Below are 26393 nucleotides of genomic sequence, written 5' to 3'. Positions count from 1 at the left end.
TCCTTAGATAAATAAATGATCTTGTACCAAGCAATGTGTATAACCTTGTTATAACTTTACTGCTCTGTTTTGTATAACTTCACTCACTCAGGGAATCTATTTCCTCTTTCCTTTTTAATGCATATTATAAAATGGGACTGAAGGTAATTGGAAAAGACTGCTATGTGTACTCTACTAATAAGATTATAAACTTGAGAATAAATGTTGGTTTTACCACATGGAAAATATTCAAAAACTTAAGGCATGCTTCCTGTTGAGGAGATTGACCACATGTAGGACTAGGAATACCAACACTGTTTCCAGTACATAACAGACAATTTGGACATAACCAAGCACAAAAATGTATCTAATGTAATGTAATTGCTAATGTAACAAACTATAAAATACAGGAATAAATATTTCTTTTATTTATATATTTTTAAACAAACTCCTGTTTTCAGCCACAGCCTTTGCAGTAAATCAGCACATGACTGGATGTATGATTAAAACTATCTGCTATGTGATTGACTGTTCAGGGAAACCAGCAACAACCAGCCACATGAGCCAGACAATGTAGTGCCAAAGACCTCATGTCACTTTAATGTACTCTCCCTGTGCAGGTCAGGTACATTCTCATACACTAACTCACCTCTGAATCACAGCACATTCTGTTCTTAGACACAGTATGTCACACCAGGCTGGGGTTTCTTATCCTGTAGCAGCTTCAATATGCCATGTGGGATTTGCGTCACCTGCTGCCTGTAAGCTGTGTCAGCCAAGCCACACATCACTGCAGTAATCAGGGAGTGCAGACTGTTCCATCTGGGAAAGAGGGCCAAAAGCAAATGTGCTCTGCATTCTGGTGAGCACCAACACTTCTACTCATCTGTGTGGCTACAGTGTAGCTTATAAATGGGGGAATTATCTAAGAAATTCAGAAATCAAAAATGTTAAATCTATGTGAAATATATTACCACTGTTGCTAAGCATGAGGTGTAAGGAAGCCAGACAATAGTCATCAAACACAGTGTTTTGTGCCTGTGTTAAGCCTCCTATATCTGATAGCACTAGTGTCTAAGGACATGTCATTCAGGGATCTAACATTGGGATCATTTGCCTGTTCTTCGGTTTCCTTCAGAGCGTGATGACAAGGAGAGCTATTACTTGTTACACTTTTATCAGAAGCAATTATCTATCTTAACTATCTCATAGGAACCACTGCACATGCCTGTACGCTAAAAATAGAGCCATTTTATACTGCTTACTGTTTGTTGCCTACTACAACGCCAGTGTATTTAATTTTTATCTATACTGCAATTCATCTGATCTGATAAATATGTGCAGAAATTGCAACGGCCTGTCTATAGCGAAAGCACATATTTACATATTAAAAAGCAGCAACACAAATATTTCAAGACTTCTGTTTTAGTAATGGGCAATTAGCAGAAAAGATAAGATAAAACATTTTACCAGGGTTTTTTTGTAGGTCCTCTGCTATATGTAAACTAAAAGTACAAAACACCTGCCATCTCTTTCTTACTGTGAGTCAGATCAACAACCTGGTCCATAAAGGCACTATACTTTCAGTCACATCCAAAAGAGAAGTTATCACACCGTTTACATTCCAGATGTTCTGCTTTGCCAGTCCTCATTTACATGCACTTATACTGCTTGATTCTTTCAAATGATTGTCAAACTTGATTTCCAAGCTATTTTTTCCATGTTGTTATGATCATTTTAGTAATTGGCCTCAATCTATGACTAACATAAAATCCTGGCTTGGATCCTCAACATTATTCTAGTATATAATAAAGCCAGCCAGATACCCTCTCTTTTTTGTTTCTCTGTGGGATTCATTTAACAATCAGACCACGGGGAATGTTTTAAATAGAATCTTTTTCAAGTCCTAGCAAACATGGATTTTATGCAGTACTGTTATCAAGCTCCCAGGCCCGCTATTTGATGTCAATAAAAAATGAGACTGCAAAGAAATCAAGTCAAAACATCAGTTGTTTGATATGTAGCTGAAGGCACATGCTTAGACACAATACAGCAGGTGAGACAGTTGTGAACTGATGCTGATGTAGGTATTTATTTAACAGCTGGGCAGAACACACAGAAATGGAGCACTGGGAGAGCACACAATTGACTGCAATGGATCCTGTCTTAGAATGTTTATTTATTTTTTATTTTTTAGAATAAAATGGATGCATGCAGAAAGAAACCTGTGACCTGAATTCCTTGCTTGCAGTCAAACATCATTGAGTCAGCGGATGCAAACAAATTCAATACAAAAACAATTTTAAGAAGATCCTGCACTGTATACTTGGACAAGATCCGCACTACCAAGGCCATGACCTGATTCAGTAATCATCCTCTTATTTCAATTGATGATAAAGCACTCTTACAAATTAAGTGTCACGGCAAGTCTTTAACATGTCACTGGTGAGAAAATGATACCTTCACTTCAGTTCTCGGTCAGACTTCAGATCTTTTTATTGCTGTCTTTGTCCTTTGACAGACACTTCTAATCAAATACATAATCTATCAACATAAACACATCCAGAGTATCCAGGAAGCTTAGATCTTACAGTGCAGTCTTTTAACCAGTGATAAACAATATACTGTCTTTGTTAGCATTATGGCACCATTGGGTTAAGCTAGAATTCAATATAAAAAGTGGTATTATGTTGTTTTTGTGTTAAAGGACTCTCATAGCTTCTGGTATATCAGTTGAAACCTTTAAAATATGATTCCATTAGCTCTGTTTTGCTTGGCCTTACAGATGGGTAACCTTCAAAGGCATTTAAAACATTATTTGGTCAATTCCCAGATTTACAGAGTTTAGTGAATACTGCAGGCTACTGAGAAACTTTAGCCTGTGCATCTTATTGAATGCAGTGTTCAATTACAGTTATTGGCAAGCAGACAGTTGCTTTGATATCTTCCTCCAGTGCCTGTAAATTGTGCATCCCTGCAGAGCAAATTTGCTGGTGTCAGAGCACCATTCACAAACATCACATATTAGTGGTAAAAATATTATACGATTTTCAGATGGAAAATAAATGAAATAAACTGTAAAAAACTGTAAGCGTCAAACGTTACTTTTATGTACACAAAACCCATACATGTGATTGCACAGGCATCTTTCATGTGTAAAAATGCACAACAGAATCTTACGGTACATAAGTAAGCTGTGGGAAGCCATCATGGCATAGGATTGTTGTGAAAACATACCCTGATGTGCCTGTCTTGAAACACAGAGAGGATTATTTTAGTGAATTGACCAAGAATGAGCATGGGAGGATCACCAGAGGTGGAAAAGTAGAAGTATTTGCATGTATTTGTTCCATCCAGGCACTGAACCAACTGCTACTAATTAGTGTCCCTTCATAGAGGAGTTATCATAATCATATCCCCAAATTGGAACAGCAGATTGAAAATATGGAAAACTAAAGCTGAGAACCAACTGGCAGCTAGTATAAGAAATCTCACAAAGTCACCTCTGTATTTTTTCCAATGAAAAATGGCACTAATGGAGTAAAACATGGACATGTTTAAATGCACATTGTATAATAATGACCTAGTTTTGTCTTGATCTGAAAGATAAATGAACTAGATACACTATATGGACAAAAGTATACGGACACCTGACCATTACATTGTAATGATATTGTATTCAAATACATACTTTAATATGGAGTTGGTCCCCCTTTTGCAGCTATAACAGCTTCCACTCTTCTTGGAAGGCTTTTCACAAGATTTTTGAGTGTTTCTGTGGGAATTTGTGGCCATTCATTCTGTAGAGCATTTATGAGGTCAGGCACTGATGTTGGACGAGAAGGCCTGATTCGCAATCTCCGTTCCAGTTCATCCCAAAGGTGCTTGATGGGGTTGAGGTCAGGGCTCTGTGTGGGCCAGTCAAGTTCTTCCACACTGAACTCATCAAACCATGTCTTTGTAGTCCTTGCTTTGTGCACTGGGGCACAGTCATGTTGGAACAGAAAAGGGCCTTCCCCAAACTGTTGCCACAAAGTTGGAAGCATAGCCTTGTCCAAGATGTCTTGGTATGCTGAAGCATTAAGATTGCCCTTCACTGGAGATAAGGGGCCTAGACCAAACCCTGAAAAACAGGTGTGGCCAAATACTTTTGTCCATATAGTATATGTATGTGTCTGTGTGCTGTAGGAGTCATCACTTGATAAACACAACATTGTTTTGATGAAAAGATGCAACTTTGGAAAGTACAACAAATTAAAGAATTCAGCTAAGGGGATAAAATACTGATAGAGTAAAATACATGTCTTTACAATGCTTTTTTAAATACTTATGGTAATGAACTATTACTAGTCCCTTGTCAGCCTGAGATGGTGTTTATCATTTCTTAACAGACACATGTCACATGTTTTACTCCCAAAACTGTGTCTGTACAGAAAGCAATACGCATTGTTTAACACTCCTACATGATAATGTAAATAGTTGAAAAGCGAAAGTAAAATAACCTGAAGCCAGGTATGGCAGTATTTGGGGTGGCAGTGTAGCATACTGGTAAGGAGCAGGGCTTGTAACCAAAACATTACTGGTTGAATTCCCTGCTGAGGCACTGCTGCTGTACCCTGAGACAAGGTTCTTAACGTAAAGTTGCCTCAGTAAATGTCCAGCTGTGTAAATGGATCACATGTAAAAGTGTAACCTATACAAGTTGCTCTGGATAAGAGCCTTGCTAAATGCTAATGATGTAATGTAATGTTTTAATGTAATGTTTTCATTGTGTTATCAACTTAAGATGTCCTGATGTACATGTACTACATACACATGTTTTTAATGTTGCAAGTCTGTCAGGTTATCAGACTTATTCTTTGGAGACTTGACTAAGTTGTTGCCCATGTGAAGCTTTGAATGGAAACAACACAATGAAGTTCAGTGAAAACATGAACTGCAGTGCAGTGCACACCTAATGCAGATAAAATTATGCAACAAAGATATATGCAGTGAATCACTGAAAATTTTAGCAACAGACTGACATTACATCCCCTTAAAAAGTTCAATTTTGTTGTCTTGACTACTTTTTACTGTAAAGCCCATGTTCAGTGCGTTCCTATCATCAACTGTCTGTAATCATGGCCACATGCTTCCAATTGAAATTAACATATGGTTTTAACTTGCCCTGCTTTTCCCCCTCTAATACATACCTTTGTTGCTGACTAGTAAAAAAATGGAATTAATTCTATTTTTTATTATTTGCAACATATGAAATTGGTTGGAAATGCAGGTCTGGAATTTTACTGAAAATGATTTAACCTTGCATGCAATGCCTTTTCCCTTCTCTTTTAGAAATGGCCTGCTGGCATACACTCACATTAGTTTGGGTACAACTGTGCTACACTAATTTCTCTTTTGTTACCTATACTAATTCATCTGTTTACATTCGGTGGAGTGCACATCCACTATTCCTACTTTCAACAATCTTTAGCTTATAACTTCTTTCCACTGGTTATTGACTACATTATAACCTTTTAAAGGGCCATGTACCATGCATGATGTGTAATAAAGTTGGTTATGGTCACCATATTGACTTCAAAAGGAATTCCTGTGTTTTTAGGTGTATTTCAATATTATATGTCATTCTTTAAAACTCTGTTCATAAGTTATTATCATAAGTGAGTCCAACCAACTTTCTTTCAAAGCCTCTCTACCCCTGTGAGCAAGAAATCTCTTGCAATCAATAAGAGCAGATAATAATTGATATGTTTTTAATGTGGGGCATTTTGATATATTATGATGTATTATTTTCTAGTTTGCATCTTAACATATATGCATTAGGTTTATGTGCAGGTATTTAAGAATGCATGACTCTTTCATGTCTATAGTGCACCTAAAAGTATTTGACTTGCTCTAACTCACTTTTTAAGTTGGACCAAGAACTTCTTCATTTTATTTCTCTGTTGAGCTGGATCAGAGCTGCATATTGTGTTACTGTTTTCATTTCCAGGGAGAGGATTTTTCCCTTGGTAAAATGCACAACCCAAATCTCTTGTATCCACAATACAACACCTGGAAAAAGAAACCGTTCATTAATCTTTGCTGCTGTAAAATCCGAGGTTTAAGTATTCTTCTCAAACCACATGTGATCAAGTACCGTGCATGCTGCAGTCCTTTGTTTTAGAATAACTTGGTGGATTGTTTTCAGGTCGTTGTGGCCCAGCGGTTTCTTAATTGAATTTTTGAACATTTTGTTTAATATGCAGTTGTTAAATGTCTATAAATAGACTACTGAATGAAATGACCTAATCTTTTCCAGTCACACTGTACTGTTTCGGAAAGATGTTTAATGTTCGACAGCCATAGCACACTTTGTATTAACTGATGAAGAAATAACTATGCACTGCTGTAGATCTGATTTTTGTTTCCAAATAGTTTTTCATATGTGAGCCTTAAATTATCCCGTATAACATATATTAAGTAATCAGTGATGAATTCTGATATGTTACTGATAAACCACAAGGGATTTTGTTCTAGTCTGTGTGTGTGTGTGTGCATGTACATTCTAATTTCTTCAAGTCTGTTTTTCATCCTTTTTTCTAAAGAATCAGATTTCATATCAGCACACTAGATCACTGAACACAAGCATTCTACAATCTTGTAAATTGGAGATTTGTTCTGGGTGATTTGTTACCTTGTAATTGAATAAAAAAGAATTTACTCAAAGCAAATAATGCAAATAAGTTTATTTTATTAAGCAAATTGTTGATAATACTAAGTAAATAACTGTACTGTTAATTCAACAGCTTAGCCTCGAACATCAGCTATGAAGTCATACATTAAATCAGGTGCACACACACACTCACATGCTCACTTTATGGCTATTTGCCTTGCTGTAATGCCACTCGATCACTAAGCTTCAAATAGACAGCATTGGTGCCATCTCCTGGTTTGTAAAACTGGTTTGTAGGATTTCTTCTTGCTCAACAGAAGTAACTGGTCAAGTTTCATTATTAAATACCTTTTGATGTATACCTGTAAGAATCTTACTATGGCCCTGAGTCACTCTCCCTGGTTTCATGGAATGCGTTTAGATTACTGTTCATACATGTTAATGGGCATATTTGGGGGTAATGTGGCATGTCTAAAGTATTATTTTTAGTGATCTATGTTACATTACAACACTTTAAACACTTTAAATTACAGTATAAGAAGACCACCATCACTTTGCAGTATAGGATTATTGCTCTTATTTATATTAGCCGCAAACCAGCTTCAACTGTACATTCCTAATAGGTGAACAATTCTTGGCTGAGTGTTTGAATTTTTTAAAGCTTACAACAAAATTAAGCATCAATGTCCAGACCACTGAACACTTGCCATATGTGAATAACATTTTTGCAACAAAAGTAATGATTCTTTATTTATGTGGCTGAGATCAGACCCGAGTTGATTTTTTCAATGATGTTTTACTATGATATTAGTAATTGTGATACTAACAATACTGGCACTGTGTGCAAAGCAGGCATTCTGTTCCTCAGTTTCTACCATCTCACCAATGCATTTTCTTTATTATTATTATTATTTTTACTTATCGCAATTGTAAACAACTTGTTTTAACTGACCTTTTGGGCTGTGGTTCTATTTGATTAAACTCACACTCTTATAAAGCCCCAAGAAACAATATCAATCAAGCAATCTTCATTAATGGCTTTTATCAAAGCCAGAATTGGGATCAAATGATGAATAAACATGCAAGTAATTTCACGGATGAATTAGGTGCATGAAAACAACAGGAAAACTTGTGCAGGCACAAAATCCACTTGCTACTTAATGAGAGAATGCTAGGACTATTATTTTGTTTATGTTTTTTCTGACATGTCGGCAATATGTTTTAGATCATTTTAAAATATTGCATATTTATGACATCAGAAACATGCATGTAATTATAATTATGATGCTTCAGGACACTATAGCATAAATGACCTCACTAAGAGTTACCTCAATAAAAGTGGTCTTAAATGCACTAACTGTTAACAACGTTTAATGAAGAATAAAACTGTTTTTATTGTCACTATACAATAGCCCTTGTGGTTGATTTATACATAATGAGACTGTTTATATTTAATCTCATCGTGTATGAATGCACACATTCTATTAGATTTGATATTACAGATGACTTCTTTGGTCATGCTTACTGTATTTTAAACTGCCATACTGAAACTACTGATAACCTGAGAAATCTTTGCGGCTGCTTCTCTGAGCCCTCCAAGGGGGGTGGAATTATATCCATATGGGTGTAATCTCTCAGCCACAGTCACCACAAAATCAGCGTGGAATTCACTTGAAAGCACCTTCGGGAAGCAACATGCAGACCACATATTGTAACAATAAGCTTTTTACTGCAGGTGTTGGTCGGCACATTGATGCCAATATCAAACACAAAAATCTGCCCCTCAACTTCCCCTCTCATTTAAGAAATCCTTAAATAAAGCCCACTTAATTATGTATAGCACAACATTTCTTTTGTGTATTTTTTTTATCTGACAAAGCTGTGCTTAGCATCAAGGAACCACTGTGAAAATGGGTGCATGTAGGCCTAATACATTAAAGCCTGACATAATAATCAAAATATCTTTCAAGTCAAGCCAAAAATATTGACCACATGTTTACCATTTCCAATTCCTTATTATTTTAGTACATTGTTAGTCTCTTCCACTAATGGACGTAACATGTGTGACATTAGAGGAGGTCTGACAAACAGATTACTGAGTGAACCTGACCTCTCCCTTACTTGATACCTGCTATGTTTACAGTAGGTAGTGCAGTGGAGGGGTTTCTGTTCAAGGGTAAACGTATATTTGTTGGGACTTGGCAGATATGAGATGTGGACAATGAAGTTTTCTGGGGTCAGGATAACTGAAATACACTAATTGCACACTACCCTCAGGCCGCTACTGTCCTCATCCAAAGAGCCTTGTATAAAATGCTACATTATAACTTGGTGACCACTGTGCTGCACCAGACTATTGGCATCTGTTTAGTGCTTCTTTTGATATTATGTATGACCACAACAATACATTGCTACACCACTGACAGAGAATTTCCAAATATATTTTGTAAACAAAAAAAAAACAAACTTTCAGCTTTGGCTCAGCCATCTTGGTATCCCTCCAGAGCATTGGATGGCTACCTTTTTACATAATTTAAGAAATTAAGATGATGAAGGATACTCAATGTGCAGATTAGCTGCTTAATTCATAATAAAGAAGAATGAGGAAAGTCACACTCTCCGAAACAGTTATTCAACTGCCATCTGAGTAAGTTTCTTACAAAAAATACACTCCTAATGTATACAATGTATAGCTAAACTTTGTAAAGTGTTTGCAAAGCTTTACTGCAAAACGATTTATTCAGGAAGGTTCATTGTTCACTGCACAGGTGATGTATTGAAAATGTTTACGTGAGATAGGTCCAATTTTTTCAACCACTTAAAAATGTGGTTTTGTTTGCCCAAGTAAAAACATTTACTTGGAAGCAATTTATTTTTTATTGAATATGATGCTTAAAAGGTAGACCAATCTAAACAATGGACATAACAGCTAAAGATATGCCATTTGGCTGGATTTTCTCAGGTTAAGTAGTCTTTCTTGGAGCACAATTTTAAATTAAGATTTTCATTCTCAACTAAACAACTTTTTTTTTTTTTTTTTGCTATTTTTCAATTAAATAACGTCTTTAAACATTCAGGCAAACAGCAAGTCACTTTCCATTTAGGGTCATATTCTTATTTATGGGTTATATATCTTTACCGATAGTCTTTAATTAAAAAAACAGATTCCAGTTGTTCATTTTTCAAGTTGTACTTCTGAATTCCTCAGGTGTTATTGTATGATTTTAGCAATATGCTAATAGGAAGTATGCTTTTTCATTTTACTGTTTTATACATATCTATATTTTATTCTTTGTCAATTGTGTGTGGAGACCATGTTGCAATAACCCCTAAATGACATGTTAAAATCCCTTCAGTTGGCTCGAGAGAGGGTATTAGTCCACATGACAGGACAGTAACACTCTTCAGTGTCTTTTGGCTGAAATCCAGGGTTGAAACACTGTTGGGTTCTGCAGAACATGCTGACATTCAGCCCCCTCTCACTGCAATATCATTCTCTTTGGATTTCAAAAATGCCATCTCACATTATTTATGCATACTCTGCGCCCATTCCTGTATACACAAAGGACCCCCAAATTGTGAATGCTAAGTTGTGGTTGTTTCCTATTTGACAATACACATCTATGTTATTACATGCATTAATAAGAATGTAAATGTTTTATTTTCTTTTTACATTTCTATTATGCTCTCACTCCTTGCTCAGAAGGAAAGTTGGAGAAAATAGTACAGCATGACATCAAACAACCATGCTTTCACCACCAACACAAGGCCACCTTCCCATTAGACATTACGATATGAAATTACAGCATAAAGCATATAGGTCTGCTACCTGCATAGTGCAACAGCTTGAAAGTGTTTGTTTTCTCTTGTGTTTGAAAGTCTTGTGAGGTTTTTTTGGTGGGGGGTTAGGGACTGGAGTGGGGGTTATTCTGTCACTACATGTTATTTTGGGTAGATTTTAAACGTGTGTGTGTGTGTGTGTGTGTGTGTGTGTGTGTGTGTGTGTGTGTGTATGTGTGTACTTACAGAAACTACATAAATCTCATCATTTTTTAGCCTGCAGACATCAAACCTATCTACTAAGACATGTTACATCGTAACATTTCTGTAAAGTAAATACTGATTGAGTAACCACCTGTGTCCGTGAACTGAAAGGCAAAGAAATGAGATCATAGTAACTGTAATGACTTGTACAGCAGGCTGTGTTAACCCTATTTATCGACAAATTCTTTAAAATTCTGGCAGTGCTACACGAATGTCCATATTGCCCTGAAACCGGTTTACATAAATAATGACTGAATGGATGAGTTTAGGTTCAGCCATTTCTTTCATTTGCTTTCACCCTACCACCACACATGACATCATGGAAAAATTAGTGGACCCTAAAAGTGAAGTAGGAAATGCTGCACTTCTCTCGCCGTGAACGGTGAGTCCAAGGATACATCATTCTAAAAATAAAATTTATATCATAGGATTCCTCAAATACTTTCATCTCAAACCTTGTGATTCAAGTGGCATTTAAGCTGGTTTGATTAGGCTATGAAGTTGAAAAGCAGAGCGTACTGATATTTCAGCATGGATTAATCATCAGCTGGTTTTAATAAAATGTTCAAACAATCTTGTTTTATCTGGCCAGAGGAGTTACTTGGCAAAGCTTTGCCTTGCATACTTACCTATTTACCTGGTATGTATGTTGGCAAAAATACATGCTTTTCTTAAAGAGGACTATTCATATTTTTTACATACAAAACCAACCACAAAACCTTTTCTCTACCCCAACAAAATCACATATTAACTTTTGTTGCTTACTGATTCAACCTATAAACTAATCTACCTGAGAAGAAAAAGAAGTATACCAACTATACAGAAAATGATAAAGATCAACATATAAAATTATGATTTTTATTGGAGTCCTCCTTTAAGTGCTTAGCATGAATACTCAAATATCAAACTGGATGACTATAAAATAACTAAAATTTTGTAAATTATGTTCATAGTTGAAAATGGGATCAGGATTTGTTACCAAGTCAATAAAGTTTTAAGCCTCCATATGATGCACTGGAATTGGTGTCTTTTGAAGTAATGCCCAGTTAAGTTCCAAGCTGAAAAAACTGAAAAGTGATCTCAAATTCTGGTGGAGAATTCCATCATAGGCTTCAAGGTGAGCTATGCATATGTTGCAAGGCTCGACAACCTTATAGAAAAGCCAGACTACTTCCAGCAAACGTCCATCAGCTCATAGGGGCAATGCAACAATAGGTTTAAATCAGGCGCAAAGTCTCCAGAAGCTACTTCGCTTCCCACAAAAGAATACAACAAACCTGGGGGGGATTCCACAAACTGTAGTGATCAGCAGTTCCCAAATAGAAACACGTATATTAGAAATTGTCAGTTGCTTGTGGGAGATAAGAAACAGGGACAAAGTGCTCACCATTCTTCCGCTCAGTCAGTGGGGGCAGCTGGGTGCTGGCCTGTAGGCTCAGCTCCTTCATGTTGTCAGAGACCCGCTCTGCCTTGGCACGGCTGTGGGCAGGACCCTGCCCGGTGTTCTCATCCTGCGCCGGTGGCTCGGCGGCCACGACTCCATTCATTGCCCTGACCGCGTTCCAGATCACCTCTCACACAGGTCTGCCACAGTCAGTCCTGCTGTTAACACACACAGCAAAACATGTCAAATCATAAAGGAAAGGGAATCTACATAAATACAGGGGACCATTTGAAATTGAACGCACTGAAAATAAATGGAATGAAAATTAAATTCTGCACTCCTCAGACACAAAGGTAAGCTGAGGATATGGGGCTCTTAGAAAATGTGTGGGATACACCTGGATATAGCAGGAATTGAAAACTGTCAAAACAGTGAAATTAATTGGATGCAACCAAGAAAAAGAAATATAAAACAAAAATTTGCAAAGATCTTTTAAAAAAATTGCCCCAGATTAATGCACCAATATAAAGTGTGTTTGCTTGTAGATTTAAGAAATAAGCCTGTTCTTTTTTTTGATTAGTTTTCATCATGACAGTTCAGCCCTTCATGTAGTTCCAGCACAGAAAAGCCCTTTGTTTTCCTTTCCTTCGAATCAGTTTGTAGCCTGAAGACATTCTGCAGTTCCCAGAATGCATAGCTTAATCAGATTTTATTTACAAAGCATAAGCACACTTTTTGAGCCTACAAACGTGTCTCCCGTCAAGAAAGTCAGCCAACTTATTAATTTACTGAATGTACAAAGAGCAGGCCTTTGCGTGGCCTCCACCTGTCAGTAAATATTAAACACACAAGTTCAGAATTCAGTAGCTTTGAGAGCCCCCACATTGTGTCTGTGTGAAATATGATGAGGTCTTCATCTTCTGCTGGACAAGCCAAGCCTTTTTCTATTGCCTGCCTGGGTACAGTACATCATCTGCAGAAACAAACCCCATAGGGCACTACAAACACACATGTCTGTTTTCTTTAATAAGCTGTGTTTGGAAAGCCACTCACGTTCGTAAAGGCCAATAATTCATTCAGCAGCTAAATGTAATAAAAATAGCTGCATTGTCCTGTGGGCAGTTTATTACACGTTTGGGTGGCCAAAATCTGACGGGAAATTGATGACATCTTAGAAACGGTGACATTACTACTTGAAACATCGAGAAAATATTCTGCTTCATCTACTCTGCTTCAGAAATCAATTGCATTATGTATGCAATTGTAAAAATTAAGGATTCTGACCTGAGCCTTCTGTAAACAATATTACACATGGCCAACAGCATACAGAGAAATTTTTCATTTGGCTTTTTAATTTGATGTCATTATGCAATTCTTGCAGTATTGCCATCTTGTAGTCTGTCCAAATATAGAGGCATATGTTGTTTTTGTATGGCTGACCATTTCTATGTTGCTTTTGTATGGCTGACAATTTATTTAGAATAAAACATGACATGTCCATGCTCAGCTTTGTTACATTAACAAACAAAAAAAGTAAAAATTGTTAACATTACTTTAAAACTCATAAAAACCAGACCCAAGAAAACTGGTGGTGGAGATTGTCTACGAAGTCAAGCAAAGACAGTGTGGCTAGCACTATTGCTACATCAGAACAATATGTTAAACATCACCGTCTGCCTTTTTCATAAGGCCTGGTGACATGGTCACGTCCTCTATCTGATTCAAGCAATGCAATTCATTAAGAGGCCTGTTCAAATTTGAGATAAGCACTTGTAAACCCTGCTTAAGATTTTCCACTGAGCATCACTTAAGCTCCTACATGGGCAATGCATATTCAGGTGGAGTCTGCCCAAAATCAGGGTATTTTTCTCAAAATGATGGTGTGCCTCATTATATTCCATGAAATGTGCATTCTGACCCCACACTTAAGTTTGTTTTCTATCTGCAACTCTTATATACACAAAAAGGTCAAAAAAGGTTTGCGATCCTGAAAGAAAAAAAAATTCTCCTGATTGTAGTGTGAGGGTGTGTCATCTTCAAAAGCCCTAGTCCCTGAAAATGGTGGAAATATTTTGTGTAGCTGGCTAGCTGTGAGGTCAATGGCTAAGGAGGCACTGGATAGTATCAGAGCCAGATTTACACACATATGAACCCGACAGAGGTAGCTTAAATTCACCATTCAATTGGCAGGTTGCACAATGACTATTGGTTAGATGACCGTATGTTTCATATTTCATATCAGCATTCTTTACAACACACGCACAGATAAGTTACGTATTCGATTCATGTTTTATTTGCCAATGCAGTTCCACTATTCATACTCATTCAACACAAATGAAAACATATATTGCATGGTCATACCTTTATTTTTAAATGAAGTCCATTTGCCTATAGCTCAGCAGAGACGGCGATGGGAAATAAAAATTAGCTGGCGATCACTGACCTCGTGCTTTGGGACTCAAACGGAGGGCCTAATGGTTTCGACCGACCCCAGGCTAAGTTTTTCACCCTGGGAGGATGCTAGCTGCATTGATGCCATGCTTCTTTCTGCTTCCAGTGAGGCATGAGACCATTTTTACATACCGCAGCTCCGTAAGCAGTGATGGCAATGGGAAATAAGCCAGCAATCGCCTAGTTCCTACTTTGGGACTCAAACATAGGGTGTCATTTTTCTGTTCGTACACTTACACAAGGATACTGGACAGTGCATACAGTTTTCTGTAACTTTATTGTGTCTCTGCTCATTCAAAATAAAAATTGCGGCTCCGTAAGCAGAGACGGCGATGGGAAATAAAAAGTAGCCGGTGATCCTTTAGTTATTGCTTTGGGACTCGAGGAATAGAGGGCCTAGGGAGTTGCAGCCACTATAATTTTTTTTGCTAGAGCTAGGTAACGTAGCAGAAGAGCGAGTGTCACCAATTATGCAGGCTCAAGACCAGAGACTTAACGTAGAGGAAGAGCTAGCGTCACCAATTACGTGGGCTGACGACACGCCGCCCTCAGTGCGGCAGATGTGATAGCTGCCTCCCCTAGTGCTTTTTCGTTGCAGTTTTAAGACGAGACCAGCAAGCCTAAATATCTTTATGCACATACGTGAAATAAGTTACCTAGACTATGGAAGGCGAGAGGGGAGGCTGAGCTCATCACTGCCACACCTCTCGTCTCTCCCTGTATTTGCAGCTGACCTCTGCGAATTTGGCAATTTACACTATAAAAAAAATGATTGGAATCATACAGAAATGACATTTATAACACAGATCAGTGGAAAAATCTTAATATTTTATTATTATTATTATTTATTTTATTTTTTTTTTTACTTTCTGTGACAGCTATTTTCATTGGAGTATGACAGGTGAGGCTCTGCCTCCCCTCCTCCCCTGACAGCACGTCCCTGCTGGCTAATAAATACTCCAGTGGTTTGGCAATAATTTCCTACTTATGTGTCAGTTGTCTTGTTCTTCTGGACCAATGATGTGAAGTCCTGCAAGTGTCTTAATGTTTCTATCATTTTTAAATTCTTCACAATGTGGTCCTATGGCGTAGTTGGGAAGGGAAGATTTACCCTTCCTTGAATGAAGTCAGCTTATTTTATCTGAGAGATGCGGTAACTACCCAGCAACAATAAAAACAAAATATGTCGATATCATTACATTACATTCATACAATACATTACATTCTCATGCTGTCGTGTCTGAAAGGGGCAAGCAACATGTCAATTCAGTCAAAGAAACACTCACTGTAATTGAAATGGTAACTATCTAGCTTGGCTACACTGAATACATTTTATAAGCCCATTCATACTGACAATCATAACAGGACCATTGTATAAATACAGGTGGAACCACTAAGCCTTTTATGCTCAGTGCCCCACCCCCTAAAATCTCTATTTTAGATTCTCCTCCTCAGGTCTTCAAAGCATATGTTGACCCAACGTCTTTGTGCCCCTCAAGTGTAACCAGCCATGTCTGTACAGGTCCCAAGAGTTATAAACAGAGAAAAAGTGCCCTATAAACCTAAGCTCCTCTTTCTTTCTTTCCCATATAAGATTTCAGTGAGATAATCACATATATTTATATTGAGAAATTCAAATTTCAAGCCCTTTTGGGTCCTCCCATTAATGCTGCATGTCTGCTGCATCCATGGCTGCATACGTCTGTTTTAGGATGTTAGCAAGTCTCCATTTCAGGAACTCCTCACTCTAGTTTTTGGAATTTCAAGGGGGAAAAGTTGTAAGAGATCGATTTAAGTAGGGTTTTTTTCACTATTAGCAGCTTAAATTTTATGTGACTGAGGGAAGTTTAAACAAAGTTTAAAAGTACAAACATATTTTGAATGGTGTGTTTCATCTATTCACAAATAACAAAGTTGATGCTTGGAGTACACAGACTCAAGAATTACTGCTCACCGAAAAGAGCTAATTAAACATCTATCATTTGAAAAGTATGAGTGTAGTAACCTTTATTAAACAATGCAGTAATATAAACTCTTTCCATTGGAAAATTCCAGGTGAACTTGGTTTTAGATTGCACTGTTTAAAGTCATAATATTGCCAAGGTCTTGATCAAACCCAGAAACTGAGCAATTGAGCATAAACATATTTCTTTGATACACTTTATGCATCACAAGCTTTCACAATAGCAGACTCTGTGCTTCAGCAGACATTATGGTCTGTCAAAAATAAACATGAAGCCTTAGGCTGACTGAATACCATTTGATTCAGTACTTGGGTGACAGATAAGTTGAATTATGAATTTAAAAAATTGAGAAAAAATTGAGTCTGTTGATAGAAAATAGTTTCTGTAGACAAAGATCTTTATAAAAACCAGTTACACAGAGGAACAGCTCAAATTAGTTTTTAATTAGCTCAAGATGATGAGGTCTTCACTTTATTTATTTTTGTCTCATTTCCAATATAATCTTGCTCCCTAGGATAAACCCCAGCTGAAGATATTGCCAACATATATCGGTAATACTCTGGACCATGACACTAGAGCAACTAATTGTGTCAGACTTGAGAAAAGTCTCAGATAATACAATTATTGCTGCTATATGTTTTGGATGTACAGGCAACTGAATGAGGCAAAACATCCTCTTGTGTTTTCATCACAGTTGTGAAGAAGTCAGAATGGCTATTCATGTTGCAGTCAACCACTGTATTTTTTGTTTAAATGAAATTAAGATCACTGTGTACATCTTAGTCCTTCTTAATTTCATTACATCACCATCCAATTGTAAGCATGTTTAATCTGAGCATTGTTTAATAGAAAGTTCATGCCTATCTGAGGTGAGATCATCCTGTGCAGACATGGGCTGAGTGAGTCTACGAGAAGAAGTGGATGCACATGTAAACACAAGCAATGGAGCAATAATAAACTGACCTTTGACTTAAGACACAAGACAACACTTGAATTATTTTCAGTAAATGAAGGGCAAAGAGCACCTCTCTTTCCAGCTCCGAGAGAATCACTTTAATGGACCTTAACTGATGGGCAAAACTTAAAAGTCCACCCCAAGATGGAATCCTGGCAATTTACAAGCGAGTGACAGCTGGTCCTGGGGAAGCTCTGATGGCAGAGCCGTCCGTGGCTTAAGGGACAGTTCTTCACTTAAGGCATGGGCCTGCTCCTTGATGAGGTGGGAGTCTCAGTAACTCCTGGTATAAGGAAACCCCAATCTGCACAATAAAAATGAGGCCCATCCTCAAAGACCAATGTTACTGCTTGATAGCATCTGCACTCAGAGTGCAGCATTAAAGCACAATTAGGAGCTGACACGTGTGCTTTGAGTGCGATCAGGAGGAACTACATCGTAGTTCTCAGTCTCCCTGTAGTGATCAGTGCCAGCATTATCAATTTATTCAGTTCTCCCTAGTAGGAGCCTTGCTTTATAATTTCCTACATGAATAAGACAAATACATTTCTTAACACCATCTGCTTGTACATTCAGCAGGAGACAGTTCTTTCTAACTATGGCAATACATATACTATATTTCCCAAGTTTCACAGTGTCAGCAGACAACCTAAGTCATAGTTGGCTTGTGCAAGACTAGGGATATAGTTATAAATGTGATTGTTTAAGCTTCCCATTTCAATGAGGGACGTGCCTCTGCCACTTTCTGCCTCTGTGAACTCTCTGTGTATCGTATGGAAAATACTGTAAAAACCTGTAACCGATGTAAGTTGCTCCGGATAAGAGCGTCTGCTAAATGCCAATAATGTGAAAAAACCATCAAGGTGTAAGATAATTGTGACTGATATCAAACTTGAGGGACTTCACACAACTTCATGAGTTGATAAGTTGCTATGCAGTGTGAACAGATGTGGAACAATGAGGTGTTAAAATTTGAGCATACAGATGTGTAAATCCCCACTCCTTCAAGGCAGAACATATACTGTAGATGGAGCATGCTAAGGGTAGAACACAACGACAATGCACAATCATTAAGCATTAATGGTGGAACATACAGCTCGTGCTACTGGACTGCAAGAGAACTTTTGCTAACTGTGCAACTCATACAATGTATTTGGTTAATTGGTAACCAATGAGATGTGAGCATGCTGACTCATTAATGAGAATACCAAAACATGAATCAACCACTGTTAGTCTAACAGTCACTGATGGTTGTCATGGTAGCTTTAACATCTTGATAGGTCTGGGCACTCCGAAATAGGAAAGAAAAACAAAACAAAACAAAATAACAACATTCTTATCTAAGGGTTTATCTCATCAGACATACCACAAGAGTTATGTCAAAAAATAATGAACTACATTTATCACTGATATAAATAAGCTGAAACACTTTGAATTCGATGGAATCATTCCGCAAACCATGTTTTTTTTTTTTTTTTTTTTACAAAGATATCTATGGAGCTATTGATATGGCAAGATCCCAAAAAGGCATGACATTAAAAGGGCACTTAGCAGAAAGGAAAAAAAAAAGTTCTTTTCATTTGCCTGCAAATGAGCAGAGCATAAATCATGGACACTTTGAAGTGCCTGTAGCACTGAGAAATCCCCCATCACCTATTGACAGAGTTCAGAGTTCTTTGTTCGTTGGCTTTCACAGTACAATATCCTCGATTCAAACACACAGTAAACTGATAAGTATCACCTGAAATGTACAGAATGTACCATGTGTATGTGTCTTTAGTAAGCAAGAGAGAACATCAAAGAGCTGCAGTGGAGGTAGTTCCCTGCCTAATCACCAGTGCAAGTCAGTGCTGAGTTCAAGTTTCAGAACAGCTGATCCCTGAGTGTTCACTGCTCAGATACAGTGAGATGGAGCTTTCAGATGGGTCGTCTTCTGGCCAATCATTCTGATCTTGACCAAGGCCAGATGCCCTCTCCATCGAGAGATTATTTCACTCCTGATGCTGTTTGATCCAGAATGTTTTGTTTCTTCTGTTTTTCATTTTTTTTAAGACCACCAGTTGTGCTGAACCTTTGCCAAAATTATGGGAGGTTTTCATTTTGTTCCTTATTAATGCTGTACAAAAGGAGGTTATCCTGGGACTTCCCGAAACTACTTGTTAATTGGCCATGAAATTAATGCACATGAGTCCTTCTCTGTGAGTAAAATATGACAACACTGGAGAAATGCATGATTCTTATTTTCAGAGGGGCAAAGAACAAAATGATAGAGAAAATAACTTGCATGGATTGGATAGTGCTTACACTGAATATAGACACAAGTATGATTATTTTAGTTTTATTTAGTTGTGTTACTTGTTTGAGATTTAGGAAAATGCTTGTGATACTTAAATACTTGTGAAGCATATTAAGAAATCCTAACATAGATTAAAGTGATTGGTGCCTCTTGGTCCGTCTCCACTATGAACACACCATAACATCATCATCTGTAGTCTACGAGGAAGCCAGCCCTTAAGTTCACCTCATTAGTTGTTTTTTTATTAATGTATTACTTGTGGTAAAGAGAGCCAGCCCAGTACTTTCCTGCAAGTGGCACTGACACAATGAAGCTGTAGTTTGGCTTCACAAAAGAGTTCCAAGCCATGCAACCCCATAATGGGAACACTGTGTGTAACTGAAGGGCAGTACATTCTAAAGAACAACCTACAGCTAAGAATGAGGTGATTGAAGCAATAAGGCAGAATGTTTGATGTTTGTTATGATTTAATGTAAATTTCTTTTCTTGGGCTGTCATACCTGTCCTGTACATGCTACTTTTGATGCAGTTGAGAAATGCTGATTTTTTCACATAAACTGTGGCAAAAACTGAATCCCTGTCCCAAAACATGCAATATATTCAGCATGACACATAACTCCCCATGAAGCCACACATATGTGTCACACTGAAAAACCTAGTGCAAAAAGATTTGTTTGAAAGTAAATAGACACATGAATAATAAAAAGATACAACCTTTACATACAGTCCGATTTGCAGGACAAGTTGTTATTAAATGACTTTTTAACAGAGCATTTGGCAAGATTTAGAGCTTTTGCCATTCTATAATAAACAATGGCATGGCTATATTGAAAATATTTACTTAATTCTCTAAAGTGACTTATGGCAACATTGGCTACTAAATAGAATGTCATGAGTGTTATGGCGTCAGGTGCCACAGCCTGTATAAATACTCTCTGTACACTTGTTTATAGGAAAACCCCATCTGGCTTTGGCTAACAGAGTCAGACATGCCACTGACCCCAGGTTTTTCTAATGGAAAATATAACACAAGTGTTTGCTAAGCTGGGATAACTACAGCAGTCAACTGTCAAGTGACAGACAAGACAACCCTGTAAAAGACTCCAGGGCTCCAGATCTGAAACCCAGCCTTTTAAAAAAACTGGTCATAAGAATGTTTGGATTTTGAACAACTATCCAGATAATTCCAGTCATGTGACTTTCCATTCTGTAGATTTACAAGTATGTAGGCATTGTATGTAGAACGTAAATATCCTTCAGTGAGGGTTAAAAGCAACATAAAATCACTGATGTGAAGGAGGAGATCCCTGGACAGTGCTGCTATTAATTTCGTACTGTTTATCAAGGTAGGTAGTCATATATCTATCCAATAGAGTCACTCTCCTATTATTTCAACATCTGATGACTGAGTAAAAAAAAAAAAAAAAACATTTTGCTGATTACAAGCTATGTGTTGTCTTTTTTGTCCCATATAAATCCAAGTTGATTGGTTTTAAGTTTAAGTACCTCTATTTCAGGGCATTGAATTATTTGCAGTAATTCAGCAAAAGTCTAGAAGGTTATTAATTTGAAAATACATTAAACAACCCATGGTTTTTGTTACTTCTAGCTTTTTTATGAACAATTTGGTTTAGTCTAGAAAGTGTACTAAAAGCTACGGGTGACAGCTGATGCATACAGACCTGTAGTATAACTTATGTGAGATTAGCTATGTAAACTGATGGATAATGTTGAATGGTTAAACGTTTAAATAAATACAGATAAGGACAAAACCCTTCAGAACATAGGTATACTGTAGAGGAGACAACAGTATGTTTGCTGATGAGATTATTTTAAAGGGAATCCTTCCTTAAAGACACTAAAGCTTTACGATCAATTAAGCTTTCATACAGTAATTAAAATACCTCTTTCCTTCTAAAACAAGGGATTGTATAATGGCAAGACTTACAAGTAAAAGAAGAGAAATGAATAAGTACTTGAACTATCAGTCAAGAACACTTTCACATTAGTTAAGCAGTTTATTTCAGTTCATAAATTGATCTGGGCGTCAGTGTAGCATAGTGGTTAAAGAGCCGGACTCATAACCAAAGGGTTGCTGCTTCAATTGCCCGCTGGGGCACTGCTTCTGTACCCTTGGGTAAGGTACTTAACCCACAATTGGCTGGATATGCAGTAAATATCCAGCTGTATAAATGGATAACACTGTAAAAACACTGTGACCAATGTAAGCTGCTCTGGATAAGAGCATCTTCTAAATGTCAATAATGTAATAATATATTCAGTTGTTTACATTAGTTGTTATCTCACTAAAATTAGTCAGTCTGAAACAGTCCCATAATGTATTAAAATTCTCAACTGTGGAGACATTTCAAAGCTGTTACTCAAGTTGTTATTGTGCGTGTACAGATCAGCTTGAAGCAATATAAATGGTTAAAAGTTCTGACTTAATGTCCACACTTACTTAATTGCCATAAAAATCACAATGATAGTGGGACACAGAATCTGAAAAAAAAAAAAACTCAGCAACACAAGAACTTTAACAAGTAAATTATATATTTTTTTCTTTTAACAGTTCAACCTTATCTCTAAATGGTAATAACAATGTATGTTTTGAAAGAAATGGTTATGATCTGGAAAGAGCAGAACAGCAGTTGAGCTATTTGTATTTTCTTTTGTGATTAAACAGCATTAAAGAATGAACTTGGATATGTCATCAACACCATAACTGTTAAATGGGAAGACATTCCAAGACCACTTAAATTCTGTAGAAAAAGACTTATGCTTAAATTCAACAGAAAAAACAAAATTCCTCAAAGTGAAACCATGACAACTGCTCTGACCATACAAGCCAAGAAATATGAAGACATTACAGAAACAAGGATCTGTTACTGTCTCAGAGTTCACTAGATGTTCCAACAGCCATGGACAACACAACCATATTGTAAATCCTTTACCTGAAGCATCGAACACAAGAGAAAATGTACATTTGACTTTAACATATAATCCATTAGCTGACTTAACACATACAAGAGAGGTGGGGTGGTGTCGGCCCACCCTGTCATGTGAAAAAAGCGAGCTAACACTAAAGACCTGTTCAGTATACTCTCAGCTTTGGGAAAATGAAGCAGGTACAATGTAAGACAGAATTATGTTTTTTGTGTTAATTACACAGTTAATGTGTTAATTATGTCATTAATGCCATACTTCAGCACCAACTACTTCACTTGGAAATGCTTTTTACATTACCTTTAGCAAGATCTCTGCCAGTTCCAAGGTGGAATATGCTCCCTTTTCATCTCTGTTTACTACTTGTTGTCAGATGTGTGTACTGAATGAAATTATTTGTTCATTTCAGCATCAGCCAAATACCAATTGTATTGTGATTGACTATATTTGATTTGCTTAAATAATGTTGAAGCAAGTAAATATGTAATGCCTTGCAATATTTATAGTTTGCCATTGTGAAATGAAGGAATTATGTAGAGTGTGCCAATGAGCTGTTCCACTACACTGCCAAAGCATTTACTTTGAAGAGTGGTGATTGACAGTCCTCACACAGATACCTAGGGAGCTGAGGTTGCACTCTTGGAACAGAGCCCTGAGGAGTGTCTGCTGTTCAGATGATGTTACAGTAGTTTTAGTGTTAAGACTTTATCTCTGATATGGCTGTCTTCTAGTGAATCCTTTGCACATCAACTCCACTGAATATTGCCACCTGTTCACCTCACCTTAAAAAATCTGTAATGTTACAGCTGCTCTAGGAGGCAGAAGTGAGCACTAATTCAGCATTTCCAATCCTGGTTCAGGAGTTTGCTCCAACCAAGCTCTTATTTTGGTGTAAATGAGGAAGTAACTGGAGGCCCATTAGGGTTTTCACGTCACTTGACAAGTATCTGCAATTATTCGTTTATGAAAGAAAAGGGTATTTAGAAGAGTGGTGCTGTAAAAGAAAGACAATAGTGAAGACTTTTTATTGTGATCTATGTCATTTAAACAAATATGTAAACTAGAAAGATATTCAAGTTAATTAATTAGGATTTACCAATTGCTCGATTACAGAGGGTAAGTTTAGTGGCTATAGCATTTAGATTACACTAATTACAGTTATAGATTACACTTACAGGATACAAGCTAGCTACTGTACTGATTACTGGCCACATCACAATACTGACAGTGTTGTAGGTAGCTAGCTAGCTCCCTGGAGGGGCAATCAGACCACCTAAACCACACAGTTCACTCTCATTTCCAAATGAATAACAATCTCAACAACAATGTCACATCCAGTTCACTCAATAAGCAAGAGCTTGCTATAAAAAATCATGGCAAATGCATTAGTCTATTTATTTCTCTCCAGATGTTTTACAGCAGGAACCAAATTACACAATTTGTACAATTACAAAATTACAAAGTGTTTTGTTGTCTCATATGGTATTGAACACTAAAACCCCCAAATTTGTGAAGTGCTGGTTAAGTAGCCAAATATCCTTAAGCAAAGAACAATACTGGCTAAGACTGAGATGCTTTACATCCCCTCCAGGTCCTCCCCATTTCAAGACCTCTCCCTCAGCCTAGACTCTGCAAGCTTTTTTACCAATAGCACTGCTACTGTCAAAAGCCTTGGGGCTCCACCTCCATCCCCACCCTCTAACACCTGGTACTTGTATTACTACATGTAAAATAAACAGCAAGTATTGCAATGCGTTATGGATTCTGAGATATAGCCACTGTGAAGTATGGTAGTGTGTGTACTTGGCTTCACTTCTAGACAATCCAATCAGGTTAGCACAAGTTAACTTGTGATAGGGCTTGAATAGTGTTATGCTCACACTCACTGGATTGGGACTGTTGTTAGCCTGGTCTGACACTGTTGCCTGTTCAACTTGAATGGATACACTTTTATTCTTTTGTGCTGGAAGCCACTCTGGGTAAGCGTGTCTGCTAAATGTCTGTGATGTTATGTACAGTATTATAATTTGAAAGATGTGTGACCAGCCATGGTTAGTCTTCATTATAGCCTCAACTTATAATATGACCATGGAGGCATACAACACTGATTTTTTATACTTACATGCTTACCACCTGTCTGCAAAGTGCATTGAAGAACTGCACTTACCAGTACAGAGCATCATGTTGCTGTAGCAACATGTTAGCAAGAGCAGTAATGCATATCTGAATTCCCATTGTTTTGATCTATATGTTCTGTTGTCTTGTACTGTAACATAATATGCATATCTTAACTGGAAATCATCTGTTTACACATCATCTGGTAAATCAACTGTGAGTGAGAGTCACATTTTCTTCTGCTCAGAAACACACAAAATATGAATGATTATATTCACATAGACACATACAACTGCATCAGGAATTTATTGCTGTCCCTTTAATTTCTAATTCCTCTTTCTTTAGATGAATCCAATCACTGTCTATGGATATGATTTTATTTAAATTGATCACTTCTTCCTGTTATAGTTGACTGTTCAGTTTGCCTTCACCCCTTCCCACCTTTCACCTGATTATTACCCCACATCTACCATGATTTTAGGCATTGACTGATTTTTGCCCTAAGCTGTTTCCAGGCAGATACGTAGTTCACATATGATGCTGACTTGCAGGGACCACACCAGGGCTAATGCCACACAGCTGCATCCAACTATTATGATCCAATTTAATACACACTTCATCATATTTACAGACTGTAAACAAAGTCAGTAGTTTGTCAACTCAGATGAAGCTCATGTGAATTGTACAGATATGGAAGAAGATCAGCTGTGGTTTCACCTTCTAGGTTCATACCTGATTCATTAAGTTGACATACACTCACTGAGCGCTTTATTAGGAACACGTGTACACCTGCTTATTCATGCAATTATCTAATCAGCCAATCATGTGGCAGCAGTGAAATGCATAAAATCATGCAGATAAGGGTCAGGAGCTTCAGTTAATGTTCACATCAACCATCAGAATGGGGAAAAAATGTGATCACAGTGATTTCGACCGTGGCATGATTATTGGTGCAAGACGGGCTGGTTTGAGTATTTCTGTAACTTATGATCTCCTGGGATTTTCACGCACAACAGTCTTTAGAGTTTACTCAGAATAGTGCCAAAAACAAAAAACATCCAGTGAGCAGCAGTTCTGCAGATGGAAACGCCTTGTTGATGAGAGAGGTCAACGGAGAATGGCCAGATTGGTTCGAAAGAAAGGCTACAGTAACTGGTTCGAGCTGACAGAAAGGCTACAATAACTCAGATAACCACTCTGTACAATTGCGATGAGCAGAAACGCATCTCAGAATGCACAACACCTCAAATCTTGAGGTGGATGGGCTACAACAGCAGAAGACCACGTCAAGTTCCACTTCTGTCAGCCAAGAACAGAAAGCTGAGGCTGTAGTGGACACAGGCTCACCAAAACTAGACAGTTGAAGACTAGAAAAACGTAGCCTGGTCTGATGAATCTCAATTTCTGCTGAGGCACACAGATGGTAAGGTCAGAATTTGGCGCCAGCAGCATGAATCCATGGACCCAACCTGCCTTGTGTCAACAGTCCGGGCTGGTGGCGGTGGTGTAATGGTGTGGGGAATGTTTTCTTGGCACACTTTAATACCAATCAATCATCGCTTGAATGCCACAGCCTATTTGAGTACTGTAGCTGACCATGTGCA

The 26393-nt window shown here is 37.5% G+C and overlaps 1 protein-coding gene across 1 annotated transcript in view; it reads right to left on the bottom strand.

Annotated features, from left to right (window-relative positions):
* Window positions 1-26393, bottom strand: part of myocd (myocardin) — a 119756-nt gene that overhangs the window by 37238 nt on the left and 56125 nt on the right. Inside the window, exon 4 of the mRNA XM_036526185.1 lies at window positions 12066-12280. Coding sequence (XP_036382078.1) covers window positions 12066-12225 — 160 coding nt within the window. The 5' untranslated portion in view covers window positions 12226-12280. The remainder of the gene's footprint in view (window positions 1-12065; window positions 12281-26393) is intronic.

The sequence above is a fragment of the Megalops cyprinoides genome, chromosome 1 (assembly GCF_013368585.1).
Source record: "Megalops cyprinoides isolate fMegCyp1 chromosome 1, fMegCyp1.pri, whole genome shotgun sequence".
Classification (NCBI taxonomy): domain Eukaryota; kingdom Metazoa; phylum Chordata; class Actinopteri; order Elopiformes; family Megalopidae; genus Megalops; species Megalops cyprinoides.
Note: the sequence above shows the minus strand (reverse complement) of the source record. Positions and strands in the feature narration are given on the sequence as shown.